Source organism: Physeter macrocephalus, chromosome 13 (assembly GCF_002837175.3).
Source record: "Physeter macrocephalus isolate SW-GA chromosome 13, ASM283717v5, whole genome shotgun sequence".
Taxonomy (NCBI): domain Eukaryota; kingdom Metazoa; phylum Chordata; class Mammalia; order Artiodactyla; family Physeteridae; genus Physeter; species Physeter macrocephalus.
The window spans coordinates 1,619,568-1,641,572 of NC_041226.1; the positions used below are offsets into that span (position 1 = coordinate 1,619,568).

General features: G+C 46.4%; 1 protein-coding gene across 1 annotated transcript in view; it reads left to right on the top strand.

The window, feature by feature from the left end:
* FGF9 (fibroblast growth factor 9) overlaps positions 1-12,557 on the top strand; it is a 26,185-nt gene extending 13,628 nt beyond the window's left edge. Inside the window, exon 3 of the mRNA XM_007112606.4 lies at positions 12,268-12,557. Within this exon, the coding sequence (XP_007112668.1) occupies positions 12,268-12,513 (246 nt within the window). The 3' untranslated portion in view covers positions 12,514-12,557. The remainder of the gene's footprint in view (positions 1-12,267) is intronic.
* Positions 12,558-22,005: the final 9,448 nt, after the last annotated feature.

The following is a 22,005-nucleotide window of genomic DNA, read 5'->3' on the forward strand; positions in this document are numbered from 1 at the left end:
TGCCGCGGAGAGGCTGGGCCCGTGAGCCATGGCCGCTGGGCCTGTGCATCCGGAGCCTGTGCCCCGCAATGGGAGAGGCCACGACAGTGAGACGCCTGCGCACCAAAAAAAAAAAAAAAAAAAAAAGGAATGCCCTGGAAAAAAATTAATCTGTTTCAAGGAGCCTGCATTTCATGAGAGATATTGATCTTTTCATTAAAAAAAAGGTAGCACAATCACTAAAATTGTAATGACACAGGAAAGCAGAGCATGGGATCTGTAAACGTGGTGAAAAGGATGACATGGGTTTCTGGTTTGTATCCCTTTTAGCACTTACTGTATTCTGTCCGGAGTTTTCATTCCCCGTTGGTCTTTCCCGCTGGATTAAGTTCTTAGGAGCCAGACTCTGTCTTTCCAGTCTGTCTGTTTCCTGAAGGCCTGCTCTGCATGAGCAGTTGGCACATAGGGTTTGTCACCCCAGCCATTCATCCGGTCCTGCTCTCGTGGACAGCGCTCCCCAGGATGTCGCTGTCCACCTGACCGTCCTGGACTTCCTCAGGCAGGACCCTGCTTAACTGTCCCGGCCGAAGGGGAGGGGGTGGGGTGACTTGCTCCGGGGCTGGAGCTCGGGGGCCGGTGGGCCAGAGCAAGGACTCAGACCAGCTCTGTGGGGCCTGGCCGCCGCGCTGACAGAGGTGCTGCTGTTTGTGGTTCCGTTTCCAGAGACTCAGCTGGGCCCGACTGGGTTTATGTGAGTCCATGTAATCAGTAACCAAGGTGTGATGGATTTGGACTGTGTTTCCAGTGCACAGGAACTTAAAAGAGCCCAACATTGGGGCAGTTGTCTCTACTGGGTGGACGTGTGTGAGCCAGAGCAGTCGCTTGTGCGGTGTTTCCACGTGTGCGGTGTTTCCACGTGTGCGGTGTTTCCACGTGTGCGGTGTTTCCACAGTGGGGGCAGCAGCAGGGGGCCTGAAGGACCACCCGTCCCAGGATAAAGGAGTATGTCTACCTCTGTAAGAGGAAAACGGTGAAGTATCTCAGATCCTCAGAACCCCATTTGCCTTAGATTATTTTTATTATCTTATTTGAATATGTACAAACACGAACCCCTTATGTCTCTTTGGCAACTGCAATTCAAAACATATTTATATTTAAATTCACGCTGGACTATAAGACCAATAGACGCTGAAGCAGCAGGGTGGGTCTGATGTGATGGCTGAGATGCCGCTTCAGTGTCCGGGCTTTGACCTCGGCACACCTGTCCCCCACGGCTCCTGGGGGAGGAGGTCCTCCCCCCATGTCTTCCGGTGTGAATTACTGGGAAGCCAGGTGTCACCTGGCCTTCACCGACATTCCAAGGATGTCGTTTCTCTTCCCAGTAGCCCTGATGGTGAGAGGAGTACTGCTTAGCGCTGAAGGTAACTTTAGACACACGCACATTCTTGGCCGGCAGTATGTGGTTATGCGCGGTCATCTGGAGGGTCTAGAGTGGCCTTAAAATGATCCCTTTACTTCTTCGTGAAATGACGGGTCAGAGAAAACGCTCTTCCAGGAAGCTTGTTGCCCCCAGATTTGGTCCTTTATCCTCCTGGGATCCGTAGGTGCCAGTTGTGGAAACGCCTGGGGCTGGGAGGCCCTGGCAGCGAGGGTCCCTGTTGTTTGCATTAGGTGCTGCGGTGCCCTTGTGAGGGCCTTTGGAACAAGCAGAGTGAACGTGTGTGTTACGGAACAGGACACCGTACCCGATGGCCTTGTCCACACTGGACTTAGCAGTTTGTCGTGTGCTGTGTCAGTTCAGATGACTTTGATGGCGGACGGTCAGGCGTGTCCTGTACGTCGAGTCTCCAAGGAATGTCATTCCTGTAAAGGAAATGAAAAGGGTCATTTGTGCAGTAATCTCCTTGATGGCAGGCGTGCTCTGGAAGTGGGCGGTTTTAAATAGATACTTCGGGTGATAGAGCAAGGCCTTCAATTGCTAGTGTACGTTGCCAGCGTTCAGAGGATCAAGTGGTGACTTTGAAGACAGGAGGGCAGCGCCTCAGAAGAGCATCTTTTGCTGTGTGAGCTGATTTCGTTCATAGAGTGTCCTTGTTCTAGAGGTGATGGGAATGAGAGTTTAGTGGCTTAGCAACTGAGTCAAGGTAAGGACTTACTATTTAAACATAGGTGAATTAGTAAATCTTGCCTGATACATATGCATGAGTGGCCATCCGTTTTTGTGAATAAAAGATATATATATATTTTTTTTCTTTTTGTTGCTGTTGCCAGAAATAACCCGGTATTAGAGCAGGATTGTAGTCTCTCCTTCACAGATAGGACTTTGAAACAATTGTTTCTTTCTAGTAGCCTAGTTTCTATTTAGTGGTTCATTTGTTTCCTTAGCATCTATACTCCTGGCGGTTAATTAGTGGAAAATCATCTTTTAAAAAACCTATCTACTTATTTATTTCAGTTTACTTAGGTTCACATTGTTAAGCATGGGAGCCGCCTCCCCTGACGGTCTGAGGTGTGCGGGAAACCTCGCAAGTTAGTGGCGGCTGGAGTCACCCAGCACAGGTCTTCGCGGGCTTCGGGAAGGACCCGGTTTAATGGTCGAAGCTCACGGGCGGGGCCCAGTAGACCCGGGTGGCAGGAGAGGCGGGCGGGGCATGGTTCCAGGACCCGGGGCTGTGCTCAGTGCGCAGGGAGAGTCTTTCTTTAGGGTCCGGGGTCTCTGGTCCGCCCCTCCGTGCAGCCCGCGCACATGGCGCCTCTCTGCGGAGGGTCGTCTGTCGGGCACGCAGAGCCAGGCCGCTGCCTGGATGCTGGGGACGCGGGGCTTCCGCTTCTCCTTCCCACCTCCCCCGCACGCTCCCGCCACACTCGGCTCCCCTCTCGCACACTCGTTTGCTTTCGCGAAGCCAGGGGACGTGACCGTGTCACTGCTCACGCGGGCCGGCCCTCCCGTAGGTGCCAGGAGCACGGTTGGCCCTCGTGATTGCAGGCTGCGTGCGTGCACGTTTGTCCGCTGGCTGCAGTTGCTGCGTGACCCTGCGGTCGTGTCGCTCGCAGGCCTGCACAGAGAAGCGGAAGCCGCGTCGCGAGGGGGCAGCTCCTGGCTGAGCAAGCGCCCCTTCTGCCACGGGCCTCACGTTTCTGTGCTTTTGGTGGCGGTTTTGCTGGTTAGACTATGCCCCCGGGGCCAAGTGCTGAGATGCTGTTCGGTATCCCAAGTGCAGGAGTCTGGGCGAGCCTCACGGAGGATACGCGCACCTCAGAGGAGCCTCCGTCGGCCTGAGTCGCTGCCTGCGTCCACGGCTAATGAACCAACACTATTAACCTGAAACAGAAACAGGCGTAAAACAAGGTTATGTATTGATCGGTTGACAAAAATGTCATGAGCAGAGGCTCACGGGACCCTAGCCCTGTGTTTCCCCGGGAGCCGTGGTTCAGGGCCCCGATCCACACGCAACACCCCGCGCAGGTAAGTGCTGTTTTCTCCTGGGGTGACCTTGCAGCTTTGGGGGGCAGTCAGACGTGCAAACCAAGGCTTATAATTTGGTGTGATTGGCGTCGTGACAGAATTGTATACAGAAAGGCCTTGGGGAGCATGGGGGAGGGAGCTTCTTCCCTGGCCTGGGAGGAGACGTCAGGATCGCTCACAGAGGAGCTGGAGAAAAGTAGGCAGGTGGTCTCGGGGAGGGAGAGGCTGGTGTGAAAGCAGCTTCAGGGCTGCCGGCTTTAGAGCCTGATGCTCTGCCATCTTTACTCCCCCTCCAGCCCCAGCGGCCCTGGCTCTGCTTCTGTTTCCCTCAGCTGCTGCCAGAGGCCACGACACTGACATTTGGAGGGTCTTCCACTGTCATCATCATTGCCATCCGGGGGTGCCGCAGCCTTGCTGCACCGTGTCCTGGCCCGGGAGACACCCCCTCCCAGAGAAAGCCCCACCCGCTGGCCCCGGGGCCGCCCCCCTCCTGCCCGCCGCCAGGACTGGCTTGTCTGCTTCGGGTCTGTCGACCTGGGCACCCCGCAGCATCCTTGCAGGCGGCTGAGAAGAGTGTCTGCCTTCCCAGCACCCCGCCGCCAAGGCTCCCCAGGGACGGAGAGGTTCTGGCTTGGAGTGGAGCCCCACAAAGGGCTCCATGAATGCTTACAACCCTGACATAAATGCATCCCTTCCTTCCTCGATCTTTTGTTGTTGTGATTTTTCAGAGAGCTCTCTGCTGCAGTCTGCTTTTCCTTTGTGGGGAACCGCCCACGGCTCAGTGCAGTGTTCTGAGCTCGGACTTGCCAAGGTCATGCCAAGGGCACCCTCCCCGGTGCGTGCTGGGCCGGCTCTGCTGTGGCCGGGAGTGGCTTTGTCCGTGTAGCTGCCACACTGCCCTGAACGTGTGCACGCGCTTGCTGTCCACTCCCAGCCCGAGGCTCCTCTCAGCCCTCCCGCCCTCCCTCCCTCTCTTCCATTTTCCTTGTGAATCGCTGTGTGGCAGGTCGTTTTCTCTGGACCCTCTGGGATGGCTTGTATTCCTTTTCTTTCTCTCCCTGTCTTTTGAGTAGATTTTCAGTTTGCTGTGTTTCGACGGAAGGTTCAAGCCTGTACTTGCATCCTGAAGAGTTTGAACTCGGAGATGCAGTGTGGAGTGGGGGCAGCGCAGGGCCTGGGATGCTAGCTCCGTGGCTCGTGGGCTGTGCAGCCTCGGGCGTCCTCCTTAGACTGGCTGGGCTGGGACTAGGAACCAGGGTAATGAGACAGTGGAGACGGGACCCAGGATGCGGCCGGCGCTGTCCTGGCCCCCGGGGCTGTGCAGCTGCTCCTTCGCCTCCTTCAGGGATAAGTGTGGCCCCAGAAGGAGACGCCTGCATGGAGGCGCGCGGAACTTGTGCTTCTTGCAAGTCTGAATTCAGAAGTTAAGGTTTAGGACACAGTCTGTGAAGGTAAATAAACATTTCCCTTCAGATCGAACTATGGCGCCCCTTGCATTATACTTGAAAATGTTAACCATAAAGCTTCATTTGTTAAGGTCAATTTTATACACCTTCTTCTCAAATGCAGCACATTACTATTTTACCCTCTTAATTAAATAAAGAAGTTGGACTGCTTATTAAGGGCTTAGGTCCCATCGTGGTGATTTCTCATGCCCACATGTTGGTGAAGTCGCTGGGCTGTGGCAGCACTGCAGTGGCCACCCCCGGACTCGGCGTTTCGGGGTGAAGGTGCTGTTTTGGAAGCGGCCCACGTTGGTTGTGAGGCTCTGGTGCCTCGGGGGAGCAGGCTGACTGGCCGATGGTATTAGCTCAGCTTCGTCCTGGAAGTGGGCCGTTAGCAGAGGGGCCCCGAGAGAATGGGACAGCCACCCACGTGTGAGGAAGGGACAGCAGCACCGGTCACTTTCCACGAGCGTGGGGCCATTTCTCTAGCGCGAGGCGGGGGCTGGGAGGAAGAGTTTGGTTCCAGAGAAATCTGGGCTGACGCGAGTCCAGCTGGAGCTGGTGGCAGGCAGTGGGGGGCCCCGGGGAGTCGAGAGGTGCCAGAGACACGCATGTGCTCGTGAGCCCACTGGGGGTTTCTCTGTGCGCCTCGGAGGGGGGTGTGACTGGGTGTCTGAGAAATTCTGGAGCCCTGGCGTCGCTTCTCTTCAGCATTGCCTTTTATCTGCCTTGTGCACGTGTCCAGCTTTGCCTCCAGCTCTGGGTGCTCTATGACTTTGATACCTGCTTGTTTTCCTACAGGATTTGGTTTTTCTTCCCAGTAAGTCCTCTTCGGGCAGCTGATGAAGTAGGGTTTGTTGGTCAGGCAGACGTTCATTTGTGAGCCGTGTGTTTTGAGGCCAACACCGGGGGACAGCCTATCGGTCTCCCAGGGAGGGAAGGAGGGGCCCCTTGTGCCAAAGCCGTGTCTTCTTCCCCGTCCTTTCTTCCCCGAAACAGCAGCCTCCCCGCTTGGCTGCTTCTGGAAGCATTACTTAGCTCTCCGTCTCTGCAGAGGTAACAGAGGCTGCACATTTGGGCGTGTTTCTTCCCCTATTTTCCAGCAACACTGCAGCTTCTTTTCCATTTCCTGGTCAGTGCGTCCTTCCCGCGTCATTGAGGGTGGCTAGGCCTCCACACTGGATGCTCCAAGGCCGGATCATTCGGCCTTAGACTCAGAGAGACCCTGGACATCCCTGAGTCCAGTCCCCTCTCTTCATAGAGGAGGTTGAGGCCCAGGGTGGCTAATCAGCCCCATTGTGTGTGTGTCTGTAGGAGGTTGACATTCCTTTACCGAAGAGAGTACGTGAATCTTTTAGTTCTTCAGAAATTGCCTTTGCGCTTACTTTGCCATTATCTTTGTTAATCTTTCAGTTTGTCTAATTTTATTTCCGCACTCAAGGCCTGAATTCAGCCTGCTTTGTCTACCATAGAAGATCTCTGGTACGCGTTTCTGTTTCGATTCTCCCTCCTGCGGTGCGGCTGCTGATTATCCTGCAGACGAGGTGGTTGGGTTCCAGTGTCTCTGCCTGGTGTCCTTAATAATAGGAATTATTTCCTTCATTCCACCTCCCAGCCTTGAAGCTGTCCACTTCTCCTCCATGGTCTGTCCTTCTACTTTCAGTTTTTACAAAGAGTGATATTTAGCTTGAAGTTTTTTCAGCTTTTGCAAATCGCTGATGTGCATTTTAAGTGGTCACTGAACGACTTACTTCTCTTATCAGATGATCATTTATGATAAGAAATGTTACCTGTGCCCTAAGACCCTAAGAGAGACTTCACAAACTTTTCCTGTAGGGCTCTCGGCAGAAGCACCAAATGTGCATAGTCTACCCATTGGCAGAAGCAAAAATATTTCATAAAGTGAATATTAAACTTCTCCGCTTGAATTCTGTTCAGCCTTGGGCACGATTTTCTTTCCCCTGTGGGGCTCCACCTCTGAACATATATTGCAGGTTTATGAGCTCACTTGATTTGCTAAACAAATGTCCGTTTCTAGGGTGGCTGCTAAGGACAGCCTCTAGGTTGTCTGGTCTGCCCTGCGGTACGCGCGGCGGGCTCTGTCCTTGGCTGTGTGGTGGCTACCACGTGGCTGGTGAGCCCACGCCAGGGGAGATGTCCAAGGCTGGATCAGATTCAGACGGGGCCCTACCTTCGAGTCCGCAGGTACAACTAAGTACGCGGCTTCTGGAGCGAAACTGGATTCTGTCTTGTTTTGTCTGGGTTGGTGGGGGAGGAGTGGAGAGAACTAGGAATTCTTACCTTTTTGTGTCTTTGATGAGACAGACGTTGCCCACCCACTTGCTTCGTTTGTGTACGTTGACCAGACACAACTGATTCAACTGTTCCCACAATTCCAGCGGCAGTTTTGATGGCCAGGATCATGGGTGTAAAAGCAGGCCCGTGGGATGGTAGGGATTTTAAAGAGGTTTTGAAAAATGCGCCGTGAGTGAGGCGTGTTGAGGGCTTAAGGGGGCTGGATCTGAATGGAGCTTCTAATAAAATGAGAAAGAGTGCCTTCCTGCCTGTTCTGTGTGTTTGTTGCTTTCTGTTTGGGGACTTCTCCCAGGAGAGAAGCATTAAAATACCTAGCTTCTTATTAATGATCCTTTCGTCGTTATGTTTAATCACCCCGATGCTTGCAACAGTTCCCATTAAGACTTTACTGTTAGATTATTAATGAGGAAGGTACATCTCCACGAGTAATTATAGTTAAGGGAGGTTTAAATACCAGGACTGGGGTAAACGGTAGGCAGAGAATGAGCGATTACGTCAAATCAGTAACTTACAAAAGGTTCGGGAACTCAAGGCAGTTTCTAACCTTGGGATTTCTGTGTTGTGAGTTTATGCAGGGAGGTCAAACAACCCATTGAGTTGAACACAAGCACCCTTTTGGATGGTATGGTTAAAGCTACACCATATGTTTATGTGTATAAAGATGGAAATCATGTTTTAAAATAGCAGCATAAGTCTATACATTTTCAGTGAGGACTCCTGAACCTCAAATTTTGAAAACTTCTGATTTCAGTTTTTAAATGGGTACAGATAGGAATCAGGCATGGTAACGCCCATGTGGATTACACATTTTCCAATTGTCAGATAGTTAAGATTAGTGTCCATATGAGTTTATGTCGTATAACATTCCTAAACATTCTCTGGGGTATACTATAATTTTCACGTTATTATCTCATACTTTGGTTTTAATAGGATTGGTAAAAGTTTTGAAGTTTTAATTTCAGTTTTTCCCACTGCTCAGAATTTGATGATATAAAATGAAAAGGGGTTTCCATAGTCGCTGACATTCACCAGATTTTGTTCCAAAGCATGGGCTTTAGGAGACTTTTGAATTAAATCCACATTCTCCACCCAAGCTGAGTGACATAATCCAGCAGTTCAAAGATAGGTATGCCATAAACAGCTATAGTTAAATAATCCCCCCAAAAATATTAAAACATGGAAATACAATAAAAGAAGAATTGATCACTTTATAGTGGAATACTCTATAAACTGTCTGCATTGGAAACATGTGGTGAGTTTTAAAACATCTGAGTTCTATAATTCTAAAGTGTACAGTTTATTTGAAGGCAGAAACTGTTTTTTCTCCTCTGTGTATATATAAGAATACAGCTTAATATATTTTTTTGCTGTCCCAATTTGCATTCACTTTCTTATTTTTAATTTAGAGAAATCACTTTGGAGTACAAATATGTGACATAAATATATTCACCTCAACTAAATATTTTATCGCTAAGTACTAAAGTCTAATCATAAAGAGATTAATTCTGTAAATCTGGCTGCTTTGTCTACCTTGGTCTGAAACAAAAATCACACATTAACATAAACCCAAATAGCAAGAGGAAATTATTTGAAAACATATACATGGTATAGAAAGGTATCAGGGTCTTTAATTTTTATGATCATTTAAATTAAAAATTTTTTGTAAGGTCTGCAGGTTTATCTGAGTGGCGTTATACCCCTTGTGTAATAATTACAGGAGCTGAACTGGATCAGGGATTTTGCAATGTCATGTCTGCACGGCCTCATTTAACTAGTTAACTGAGGTTATCCAACCCTCCCGTGAAGGAGAGGACTGAACTCTTAACCATCACGAAAGCTTCTGTCTGTAGATGACACTGTTCTACGTGGAACAGTTCACTTCATTTTCCGCGTTGCCTAGAGCGTTATATTGTGTGTGTAAACGATGTTACAGCAGCCTCATAAGGGGAACAGAGCCGTGTTTGCTGAGCAGTGAAAAGGTTAGTTCAGTTTCTTACCTCGTTCAACTTTTTTAAAAAGGTTTGTTTTTTGTTTCTTTTTTTCCCCGCAAACTGACAGTACCCCCAAAACATGTGGATTGAGGCTCATCTTCAATACTGGACTCAGTGTTTCAGTCTTAGCATGCAGCGTCCTTCCCACTTCAGAATTCTGTGCATACTCTCTGTTTTCTCTTCACCTCCACCCGTTCCTCCTGCAAAATGAATAGTGTTTTTAAAAAATTGCATTTTGAGGTAAAGAAGAAAGGCAGCACGTGTGATTGTCAGAATCAGAGGGGCTGCACCGAGTTCCGGAACGTGGTCCGTGGAGCCCCCCGCCCGGCCCTTTGGAAGGGGCCTCGGAAGTCCCTGGACGGACGGGGTGTCTGGAGGAACGCTCCATCAGCGAGAAGTGGAAGGTGCGGGGTCTGTGGCAGGTGACCTCCCTTCTCGGCGCCCCTGTCCCGGGCATTTTCCGGGGAAAGTTGCAATACCTGTTGGCTGAGGTTGGCTCCAGTTCTGAGAGGTTCTGAACTCATGGTTCTGACATGCCCCCACGGTGACGTCCCGGGCTCCGGGGGCCCATCCCCGTCCACGCACCTGTGATGGCCTCGCCTCAGGTGCTGACACTGACCAGCTGAGGCTGCCGGAGCAGGGGCTGTGGCTCCAAAGCCAGGCCCTTATGGTGTGCAGACCCCGAGGTGGCCACGTCTCCTCCTGAGCCCTGAAAGGCCATCGCCCTGCAGGTGTGACTTGTATACAAAGCAGTTAGAAGCTGGGGCATACCTTGGGGTCCAGAAGGAGGAGGGAGAGCCTTAGTTTTTAAACAAAGTATCTGTCAGGTAAAGTGATTTCCTGCTGAGAAAAAAAAGAAAGCTTAATTTGAATTCTTTTTTCATCTCCTTGGTAGAACTGAAGGCTCTACAATTCCCTACTTCGGTCCACCTTTATTAAGTAGAAAATAAATGAACATCGCTTGTTTAGAAAATTTACTTAATCACTGCAAACTCAAATCAGACATTTTAAGCCAGGAATAATCTTGTCTGTGGGGACAATACGTACTGTACAGGTGGAAGTAAAGTCTGAAATAGCTGTTAAAGTCTTTAACACACTATTTTTATTTTGTCCGCTTTAATGGAGATGATACAGAAATCACGTTCGGCCCGGTTTCCCCAGCACAGGGGGTTTCCTCTAGGTTTGCTCGTGGAGGGAGGTGAGGGGCTTCTCTGCTAGCGCCCAGGTGAGGGGAGCTGCAGGTGCCACTTGCCCCCTGCAACGCACCTTGTCCCTATAAACCCAGCATCAGCTCTCCAGAGTTTCCCCATCATCCTGTCCTGCTCGATGCTTTTGGTTGCTGTTGTTGCTTTCCCTTGTTTCAGCTCACTTAGCAGAGACTGGTCCAAGGAGATAAGATTTTGTTACCAACCTGCTCAGTACATTTTGATCACCTAGAGCAGCGGTCCCAACCGTTTTGGCACCGGGGACCGGTTTCGTGGAAGACAGTTTTTCCACGGATTGGGCGGGGCGATGGTTCGGGAGGTGATGCGAGCGACGGGGTGGGGGGGGGGATGGGGAGCTGCAGATGAAGCTTCGCTCGCCGCCCCCCGCTTGCCTCCTGCTGTGCAGCCTGGTTCCTAACAGGCCGCGGACCAGTACCGGTATCGGTCGGTGGCCGGGGGTTGGGGACCCCTGACCTAGAAGAGCAGCTCCCAGGAGGTGCAGGTCCCCTGTGTTTCTGGGTGGGTTAAGCCTTCCGTGAACGGAGGAGTGATGTTGGGGAAGCTAGCTCACGCTGGCCGCTGGTTTTCAGCATCCTCAGCTTGACACGGCCCCCGTCCCCACCCTCGCTCTCCCGATGCGACCACAGCAGCTGGAGATGCTGCCTTCCGCCCGGCTGGCGGTGAATCAGTGCACTAAGTTGTGTTCTCAAGTGTGTAACCGTGCGTGGACATGTATTTGTAGGTTTTCTTATTTACATCAGGGGCCAGGTGGGCAAGAGCAAGGGGGGTGTTTTCAGAAGTCATTTTAGCGTTTATTTTTAACACTGCCATCTGGGAAGGTGCTGATCTTAAAGTTTCAACGCGGGCAGAAGAAGGACAGGAAGCCGGGCCCCCCACTGCCTCACTTCTCCAGGCGCAGCTAGAAGCACGTGTTTGTGCCTGGAATGAGTGCACGGTTTGGGGTGTGATGTGTGCATCGCTTCTGGTCCTTACTGCCCTCGAGACACGCGGCTGCAGGGGCCCTAGGTTACGGGGTTTCAGGGAACCCAGGCTTTCATAAAGCTCTGGCGGAGGGTGAAGTGTAATACATTTGTGAAAATGTGGAACCTTTCTGCTTTTAAACTGGGGGGAGTGTGTGGGGGTTCTTCTAAGTTCAAGGAAACAGGAGGGCTAGGATGTTTGTCTTTACTTCTTTGTACTCAGGAAGACCCAGTCTTGATAGAAAGCATCGTATCTCAAAATGTGGACCAAAGAGTGGCTGCATCACAGTTCCACAAGGCCTGTTCAAAATGTGTATTTCCAGACTTTCTGGATCAGAATTTTAAAAGGTTGGGGATTGGAAATTTACACTTAAGAGAAGCATCCCAGAGTGATTCTTCGGCGTGCTGAAGTTTGAAAACCACTCTTCTAGCGTAATGAATAACCTCCACTGCTTCAAAGGGCAGAAAATCTCTGACGTCACTGGTGATGTTGGTCTGTGTGGCAAGGACTTTGTGAAAAATACGCTGAAGATGAAGCAGCACTCTGAGACTCTTCGACAAGGCCCTTCCCCCAGGGTGGTCACCACTCTAATTGCTGTGGTGAAAGTGGGAACAGCTCATGGCGTTAGCTGCCTTTGCCTACTGACTCATTCAGATAATTGGCATGTGGAAAAGTCTAACTAGAAAAAATTAGACTCTTTTGTGCTTTAATCATTATGAAAAAACACGAGGAGGTAGTTACATTTATAGAGGTAAGCAGTTTTTGCAAAGTGCACTTAAAGTGGGTTAAAATTGGTATTTTGTCACCAGTTATGTTATGTAGCAATTGCTTTCATACGGAAAGTAGCTAATTTTTGCAAAATATTTGCTTTTGTTTTTTAACAGGAAAAACTAACCCAAGAGTGTGTATTCAGAGAACAGTTTGAAGAAAACTGGTATAACACGTACTCCTCGAATCTGTATAAACACGTGGACACTGGAAGGCGGTTCTATGTCGCGTTAAATAAGGACGGGACCCCCAGAGAAGGAACGAGGACTAAACGGCACCAGAAATTCACACATTTTTTACCCAGACCAGTGGACCCCGACAAAGTACCCGAACTCTATAAGGGTATCCTAAGCCAAAGTTGACAAAGACCGTTTCTTCACTTGAGCCCTTAAAAAAGTAACCACTATAAAGGTTTCACGCGGTGGGTTCTTATTGATTTGCTGTGTCATCACATCAGCTCCACTGTTGCCAAACTGTCGCATGCATAGTCTGACGGAGGCGTGGAGGGGACATGCTGATTTTGTTCTCCAGGCTCGTCCTCTCTCGGGACCCCCTGCCCGCTGCTGCCGGGTGGGTGGTGAGCAGAGGACAGGAGGCCCAGGGTGAGGGGGTGAGTGGGGCTGCAGAGAGGAGGGAGCAGAGAGGACCAGCCGATGCATGTGGGGGTAGATGCGCTTTCCCGTCCGATCTCTTGTCCTTCATCCTCATCAGCAGAGCTGCCACACCTGGACGCATCGGGATCTGGCTGGCGGCCCGAGGGGGGCCCCGCTGCATTTTCACAGGCAGGAGGGTGCGGTCTGACCGACGAGACTTTCTCGGTTCATTGTCACGGGTGTCATCCCAGTGAATTTAAAGCAAAGACCTCTTAGTTAAAAAAAAAAAAGAAAAAAAAAAGAAAAAAAGTTAAATTTATTTATAGAAATTCCAAAGGCAACATTTTATTTATTTTATATATTTATTTATTCTATAGAGTTTATTTTTAATGAAATATGTACAGGCCAGATAGGCACTTTGGAAGCTTTAGGCTCTGTAGGCATTAAATGGCAACGTCCGCTACAAACCTGTGGCATATTCATGCAGCGAACGTGGCGTGCATGGATGCGAGACACTCAGATGGCCCTAGTGTCCTAAAGGCGACAATCGCTTTTGTGCCCGTGTTATTGTAAACTGATGCATACCGTTCATGACACTGAGTGTCCACTCTCCAGACTGCTTGTTCCATAGCTTATCCCAGAGGATTAAAGATAAACTGGGTCTCAAACTTTTATTCTGTGTCTGTAATATTTTCTCTCTCATAAGTGACTTCCTCCCTCATTGTAACTTCACGGTTGGAAAATATAAGGGTTGGTATATATTCTACTTGTCTAAATGTATCACAGAATATACCAAAGCTAAACAGTAACTGTGCTTTTATTTTAGTCGATCTCCAGAACAACAGGACTCATATCAAACATTGTACTGGTTTAGAATTCTCAAAAAGGAGAAAAAAAAAAAAAAAAAGCTTACTTGGCACAGATTTTTCTTTTTTTTTAGGGGACAAGAATCAGAGTCAGAACAACAGGGTAATTCTTATAAACTTTTTATTTGTGCACTTGGCTCTCAAATATGAAATTACACAAGTACCATAGGGGTTATTACAACGTCTTTTATAGAAAATTGCTTTCAGTGTGACCTGTCCTAATACCTGGTAAAAGCACCCTTCAAGTAAAACTTGCAAAATGAAACTAATAAATCTCCATCAATCATGACAATGAGGGGGAAAGTATATATTTGTTGACTGTGTTTTGTTTTTTTTAAAATGGTCTTCACAAGCACTCGATTTTTTTAGAGGGGAGGTTACTCTATAGATTATCTTTTACAAGGCTTTTATAACATTTTATGCTGAAAAGCATAAGAATACCTATTTCTTTAGTAGCAATAATTTTGAAACTTGCCCTTGGGCAAGGGAGACTATTTCTTACTATATACTAAGGAGAAAAGAGCCAAATTCTTAAAGCAATATTTAAGAAAAAAATTTATAACAAATTCTCATACCACATATAACACTTTCTAGCCATTTGTGTGGGAAATTGAAAGTGACAGTTAAAAAATGTGTTGGGATTTATGTAACTCATTTTAAAATTTAATATTCCAACTTTGTTTTGCTCTGATGCACATTCTCCATGAAAAATATAAGTATGCCACTGGTGAGTCAAAGCCGTTTCGAAGTAGCAGCACACGGCTGATTGTCATGAGCACGGAGGGCCCATCTCTCCAACATTTGGAATTAAGAAATATGCTGGGGGGGGAGGGGACAGAAGCAATGTAAAATAGCTGATTTGTGGTAAAAGTCAGAATGTCCTCTTCATTTATTTTCGTGTTTCTTTTTTAAAAACTTTCTTAACAGAAACTGCATTTAATTCCAAGAGGTAGTATTCTTATTTATTATTTAACCCTTTGCTGCTGCTAAAATGTGCACATATTCAGGCTTTAGTTTTTCCAAAAGGCATTTAATATTGTTGGTTGAAAAACATTAAACATCTGATCACAGGGAAGAATCAAGTTTCTAGGATGTCATAGGTACAATATTTAGCACCGAAGAAATTGATTTTAGGAAATAGCCAAAAGTAATCTTAAAGTAGCATGAGATGCTAGATTAATCAGCCTAAAGGAAAGAAAACGATTTGTGAAAAAGACTAAACTCTCCATGCATTCCTAGAAAATGCTACTTTAATGTCGACTTTTGGAGTTATTTTGTTTTGGTTACTTTTTTTTTTAAAAAAAGAAAAACAAAATGTTATATGCTTTTGGCAATTGATATGATAAACTGTAATGGTCTGTAAATAAATAAATACTGACTTATGCAATTTCTGTACATAAGTGTTCTGGGAGAGTAGATGGCTCAGGGTTCTGGTGCGGGCGCTGTCCTGCTGGGCCGCAGAGCGAGTCGCCCCAGCTCCTGGCTTTGCAACTGGTTCTTGTCATAAGGGACCTAAGGCCGCGGGTGGCTGCTCAAGCCTCTGTGGAATGATGGGTCCAGTTTTCACAAACACAAGCCCGGCCGGCCAAACCGCTATGTCGCTTGTGCCAACACGGCACCTTGGTCACAGACTTAACAGGCATGGACTGACCCCCCACAATCTGTCATGCGAACGTCCCCAGGTGGTGCCGACGCGCCAGGTCACCTTGGGGCCCCTGTCCCTGCCAGGTCCTCTTCTGTGGATAAGTGGACGCTTCCGTTTATGGTTTCCATTCGATTTCATCTCATTAACACAACATTGTGTTATTTACTTGATAATCTGTAATTGTATGTAAATACATACAGGATTATGTAATTTGTGTAAATACATAATTACAGACTTTGGAAAACTGGTATTTTTTACTTGATGTCCATGTTGGAGCTGCTTCCGATTCTGTGCCTACGTGAACCGATGGAATTTTAAAAACACGATCTCCTTGCTCTTACAGCTGTTGCGTGTGTGTTGAGGGACGAGGGGGTGTGGCGATGATGGGAGGAACAGACGCATCCGGATGTCCTGTCTTTTCTGTAAGCGTTAGATGAGGGAGCGCAGAAGCTTCTGGGATAAAGATTTATGAACTTGCATCAGGCAAAACGCAGTGTGTACGCACGTTGACGTGGATGGTGAGTGGACAGAGGCATATTGTCCGAGGTCAAATTCTGTTTGCTGCATCGTTTGACCTCGAAATGTGCCGGATTTAGATCCACTGTTTGTGGTCACTTGCATGAAAGAGCAATGGAGCGGCGGGGGTCGGGGAATACGCCAGACGGATTCAAAAGATGCGTTCGCCAAGCCCCTGTGTCTGCGTGTGTGCGCGTGTGTGCGCGTGTGTGCGCGTGTGTGCGCGTGTGTGCGCGTGTGTGCGCGTGTGCGCGCGTGTGCGTGTGTGTGTGCGTGTGCGTGCGTGTGTGATACACGTGACCTAATACCCAAGGGCATCCATAGACATTTCACATTTGAAAATTGATACTTTATTGTTACAGGTGGGGTGGGAGGAATTACGTGTCTGTCAGTAAGTAGCCCCGCGTTGCGGGCTTCGGGTGTGGAGGGCGGGCCTGGCTGCGGGCGAGAGCCGCGGCCCACTTGGCTCGCGCTCTACCTGCCCAGCGTCTTGGCAGCCGCCTCCCTTAGGTCTAAAGAAGAATTTTTCTTGTAACGTCTTCTTCACCGGGGGGAGCATGCAGAAGTGAGAAACGGCCTCTTCTATAATTTTCTCTGGAAAGAAATGATGACGAGTGTTCTTCACGTGTGTGTGTGTTCTACGTCTCGGCGCTGCACCAGCTCGTTCTCGGCAGGTTGGTGGACGCCGGCTGTAAGGTCGGACGGTGTTGTGACGGCCGCCAGGGAGGCCAGGAAAACACCAGGGAGAGGCCTCTTTGCTACTTTGGTTGGTTGTCAAAGAGAAAATTCATACCTAGGTTTCTCATTTCTCTCCAACTGTATTCCGGCATATATCTTGGAAAACATTTTTAAAACAACTTTAATTAAAACAAGTTGTAGGCATCCCTGGTATCTCAGTCCCTCTTGGCCAGATGTGCTGGTAACTGGCTCTTGTTTTCTCCCATCCCCTTCTGAAGATCGTTCTGTTTGTGGTTTTGGTGATGATTCCTGTTGTTATTAGTGGACTTAGCTGGGGACATTTGATCCTGGGAACGAAAGAGTTAAAAGACAATGTGGAAAGGGGACATTCAGAGCTGAGCAGCTGAGTCTGCCCTCCTCACACAGTGGAAGCGCAAGCGTTCCTGACACCGTTCATGGCCCGGCTTGGAGAAACTTATCGTAAACACACTCACGCAGGCTTTTTCCTAAGCATTTTGTGGGACGTGGCAAAGCATTCTGTAAACACCTGGCTGTTGCCCCTCGCTGCTAGTGTCTGCGGGTGTACAGGGTTGGTCCGTGACAGCTTTGGGAGATTTCTGTTTCTGATTCATAAAAAGAGGGCTTTTCCTGGTCCGTGAAGGTGTTAGAATTATAGCTGCTCTTTCAGTAGGAAGCGGTACTCCGAACATCTCTTCACTCCATGGCTGACCAAATCCTGGCCCCTCCCTCCCTTCCTGTTTTTCTTTTCCTCACTCCTTCCCTCCTTCCTTTGTCGTATTGTGGAGCCGGCATCAGCAATAAAAGGACAGGCATGGTCTCTGATGGTACACGGAACTTAAACCACAGGCATCCTGAGGTGTTGTGATGGACCCTGGGATGGGGTCCGTGGGACATCCGTGCATCCCATATGGACTTTTGAGGGCCTGAGGTCGTCATGTCTGAGCTGAGATGCAAAAGAGCAGGAGGTACAAGAGAGAGAGCTTATAGTCACTGCCTTTCTAACCATGTCAAGATTAAGTGCTTTGTTCTTGGAGAATCTGGGCTCATTGGATCTTTTTCTGATGTTTCCTGGATGCCTGTGATGGACCCTGAGGATGTGAAAAGTGCTGGCTGATTGGCCAGTATCGGTCGTGCTTTGGTTCCTGGAGATGAAGGGGACCAGTCTTTAGTCAGACCATCTCTGCTGCCCTGTACCTACTGGGGCCACGCTCAGAATGCTCTTTGGCTACTTTTGGTTGCTATTCAGAGGAAGGTGACTCTATTAGTTTTTGTTAATATTATTCACTTTAATTTTCCCCCTCCACATTTACCTCATGTCACAGGCAAAATTCACAACAGAATAGCAATGAAAATATAGGGTAACAAAAGAGGTGAAAATATAATCTTTAAAATATCCACTTCATTCTTTCAATAAATATGTATTGAGCAGCTGCTATACGACATGGAACAGTGCTAAGGATATTGTAGAGGAAAAAAAGAAAATATTTTGATCTTGCTACTTAATAGCAGGCTGGGTTCTATGTCAATTGTTATATCAACATGCAGTTTAAGATACTGTAGGACTGGGATGCCCACGTTCTAAGGCAGTTAGGATAATGTTGACAATTTTCCATGGACTTCACCTGTCTTCAGCTATGTATTCAATTTACATGAATATATAAGAACCCAGTTAGATGCAGACCCATTCAAGTCCTATTGTTTTAAGTAGGACAGCGTTTTTTTTAAAATTTTGTTTACTTTTTAAAATATTCTTTTCCATTACAGTTTATCACAGGATACTGAATATAGTTCCCTGTGCTCTACAGTAGGACCTTGTTGTTTATCCATCCTATAGATACTAGTTTGCATCTGCTAACCCCAACCTCCCACGCCATCCCTCCCCCACCCCCGGGACAGCATTTTAAAAATGTGTCCTCAAATTTCATGATACAGATTCTTTCGGTAGATGATCTCCTCCTTGGCAGTAAATGAGTTTCTTTTAAAATAGAGGCCGTCCCATTTTTCCTTCCTTGGGAAAATCCAAAGGCGAAGGCACCGGAATTCCAAAAGTTTATCAATTACACATTTGGCTGTCTTTTAAGGATACCAGGACTCTGAAGCTACAAGAACCAATGAAGCTTTGGAAAATACCTCATCTCCCTTACAACCCACCTCACTGAAATATAAATGGGCGTGTAACAGTAGCTTTTATACCATAGAGATGAAATTATACATCTCGGTTAGAGGGATAAAACTTTGCATTTTGTCTTCACCAGAATTAAAAATCTGTAGTTAATCAGCTTCTGGCTACCCCTGTGGCTTTGGTTTCCTCTTCTAGTTGTAGGGGTGCCCTGGCTTCCCACTCTCTTGGGTCTTCCCCTCTTTGTCCTACATTTGAAGAGTAGAGATGCTTCGGTGCCTGTTACAGAATAAGTAGAACAGGTGGGGTGTGATGGGTGGTCTTTAGAATTTCTCCAGAAGAGTTTTATGATGTTGAGTTTGGTTTAGGGAACGAGGGCTAATTGAATTAGAGCAGCATTCAAAGAAGGACATATTGGCAAGAAAAGAAACTCTCTGTCCTTCAGGAGATATGCCGTGACTGTCCCTGGATGGAGAAAACCTAAGGGCAGAACATTTCCCTGACTCTGCCATTCACCCAGTGTCGTGCCATCAAGAGATCAATTTGAGTTATGAATGCTACTTTGGTAGATGGGTGCAAAGTTTGAAATCAGACTATTTCTTCTGATGATCTGCTTCAAAGTAGCAATTTAAAATCTTGTGGTGGCTCTAATGTGCCTATACCCATGCTTCCTGTTTCTTCCTCTGGCATATTTCCTATTCAAGAAGGCTGGATTCTACTATTCTCATCTCAGAGCTTTCATTTGGTTCCAGATGCAAAGTGCTATTTCTTTTAAAATGTAGATTATTAACAATGCTTCCTTCTGAAGTACATGAATTAACTTGCCTGAAAATACAGTCTAGTCACATTGAGTCCTTTTCCGTGAGCCATTGCCCCATTCTGCATTCCACGTGGTCCTAAACGTGTTCCCAAATGCATCAGTTCCTTGAGATGGCCAGACTGCTCTCAGACGAGCTGTTCTGTTTCCTAATTAGCTGGTTGCTATAGACACTTGGGTCATGTTTTTTTTCAAATAGTAGGAGCTCAAATTATAGGAAAACTAAAAATAAAATAGAAAGAATAAATATTATTATTGCAGTTGGGATAAATAAAAGTTTTTTTTTTGTAGTCATGGGTCACATTTGATTCTTCAAATTTTTTAAACCGTTTAAAATTGGTCAACTATTGAGTTTTATTCTTAGGGAAACCCATGATTTTTCAACAAGTCTGTATAATACCCAGTGGATTATTTAGAACCTGACCAAAATTTAAGTGAAGGGAACTTTTCCCTGAAGCTCATTAATTTATTAAGCAAGCAAATATTGATATATACCATATTCTGGGGATTATAAAGTAAAACAGAATTGTTAAAATTTGTTTTCATATGCAATCTGAATATGTATTGACTCACTTAGCTTGTGCCTACCTCTTGTGAAAGTGTCATGATTTTATTGTCATAATTTTCTTCTTTTCTCCTTTATATAAAATATCACTTCTCCCTGGAGAAGACGACTGGGATGTGGTTTAAAGCAGAGTGTCATCTCTTTAAAGCAGGTACTTTATACTGTAATGGACTTGTGCCATTTGGAGATCTTCTTTTGGTTCCCATTCAACTGGATGCTTATAATTGTTCTCAAAGGAATTCCCTCTTCGTTTGACTTTGAACTGAAAAATGTCTCTGAAAAATAAAACATGCATAAAGTCAATATGATGTAATTTAGCATACTTTTTGGTCATGTTTTATAATGATTAGTCTCTATTTGTAGTTCAGAAGCAGTAGTTAAGTTTCCAAATTACTGTGTGACTGTTTTTATCTCAGAAACATGTGATGGCTTGTCATGAGGCTATCTTACTGGGAATCACACCCGATGGTTCTGAGCACACTCAAGGAACTATGTTAAGTAGCATGTGACAAATGTATGAACAATTTACAAATACATTTGATTAGTAATTGCTCTCTAGAAAGGGGCTATGTAGTGATTAGTACATGAATATAAGAAGATTACCTGAGGACAGGAAAGAACCGCCCTAAAGGATGAGAGGTAACAGTACTGGGTGCTCCCAAAGGGTGAGGAACAGTGCCTCTCCCTACCAGACAGACTAGAAAACGTCAGGATTCATGGAGCATTAGGTAGAGAACACAGAAGGGTCTTAACTCAATTGTGGAGAATAATTCGCCTTAGGCTAAACACTGTTCCAATTCTACCTAACGTGTTTTAAAAGAAACACCAAAAAGGATCAAACTATTTTCAAGTGAACTTAGCTTTATCCCAGAACAAAACTCCATAATATTTATGGGAATAAAGAATACCAAGCAACCAGCAAGATAAAATACACAATGTTTGGCATCCAATCAAAAATCACCAGACATGCAAAGGGGCAGGAAAATACAACCCAAAATGAGGATAAAAAAGCATTCAATTCAACCTGACCCAGAACTGACAAAGATGTTAGAATGAGCAGAAAAATATACTGAAACAGTTATTATAACTATATTCTGTATTTTAAAATAGTGTGAGACAAGAAAAGATACAAGAAAAAATTCAAATTTGACTTCTAGAGATGAAAAGTACAATGTGTGAGATGAAAAATAATTGGATAGGATCAATGGCAGTTTAGACATTGCAGAAGAAAAGATGCATATACTCAAAATTACAGTAATAGAAACTGTCTAAAATGGAAGACAGAGAGAAAATGGAATTAAGAAAAATTGAACAGAGCATTAGTGAGTTGTGGGAAAACTTCAAGAAGCTTAATATCCATGTAACTGGAGTCCCCAAAAAAGAAGAGAGAGGAGACAAAAGAATTTAAATAAATAATGACCAGAAAGTTTCTAAACTTGATAAAAACTATAAATACAAAAACCCAAGATGCTCATTGCACCTAAAACATAAGAAACATGAAAAAAATAACCTATACCAACGCACATCATAATCAAATTGCTGACAAACAGTGGTAAGAGAAAATCTTAAAAGCAGCCAGTTAAAACAAACAAACAAACATATATTACATACAGAGGAACAAAGTTAAGAATGACAGAAGATTTCTTGTCAGAAATGATGTGGGCAAGAAGACAATGAAATAATACCTTTAAAGTACTGAAAAAACAAATCTGTCAAACTGGAATTACATACCCACCAATGATATATTTTATTTATTTATTTTTAAAATTTATTTATTTATTCATTTATTTAGTTTTTGGCTGCATTGGGTCTTCACTGCTGCACGTGAGTTTTCTCTAGTTGCTGAGAGTGGAGGCTACTCTTTGTTGTGTTGTGCGGGCTTCTCATTGTGGTGGCTTCTCTTGTTGCGGAACACGGGTTCTAGGCGCGCAGGCTTCAGCAGTTGTGGCACACGGGCTCAGTAGTTGTGGCTCGTGGGCTCTAGAGCACAGGCTCAGTAGCTGTGGCGCATGGGGTTAGTTACTCTGTGGCATG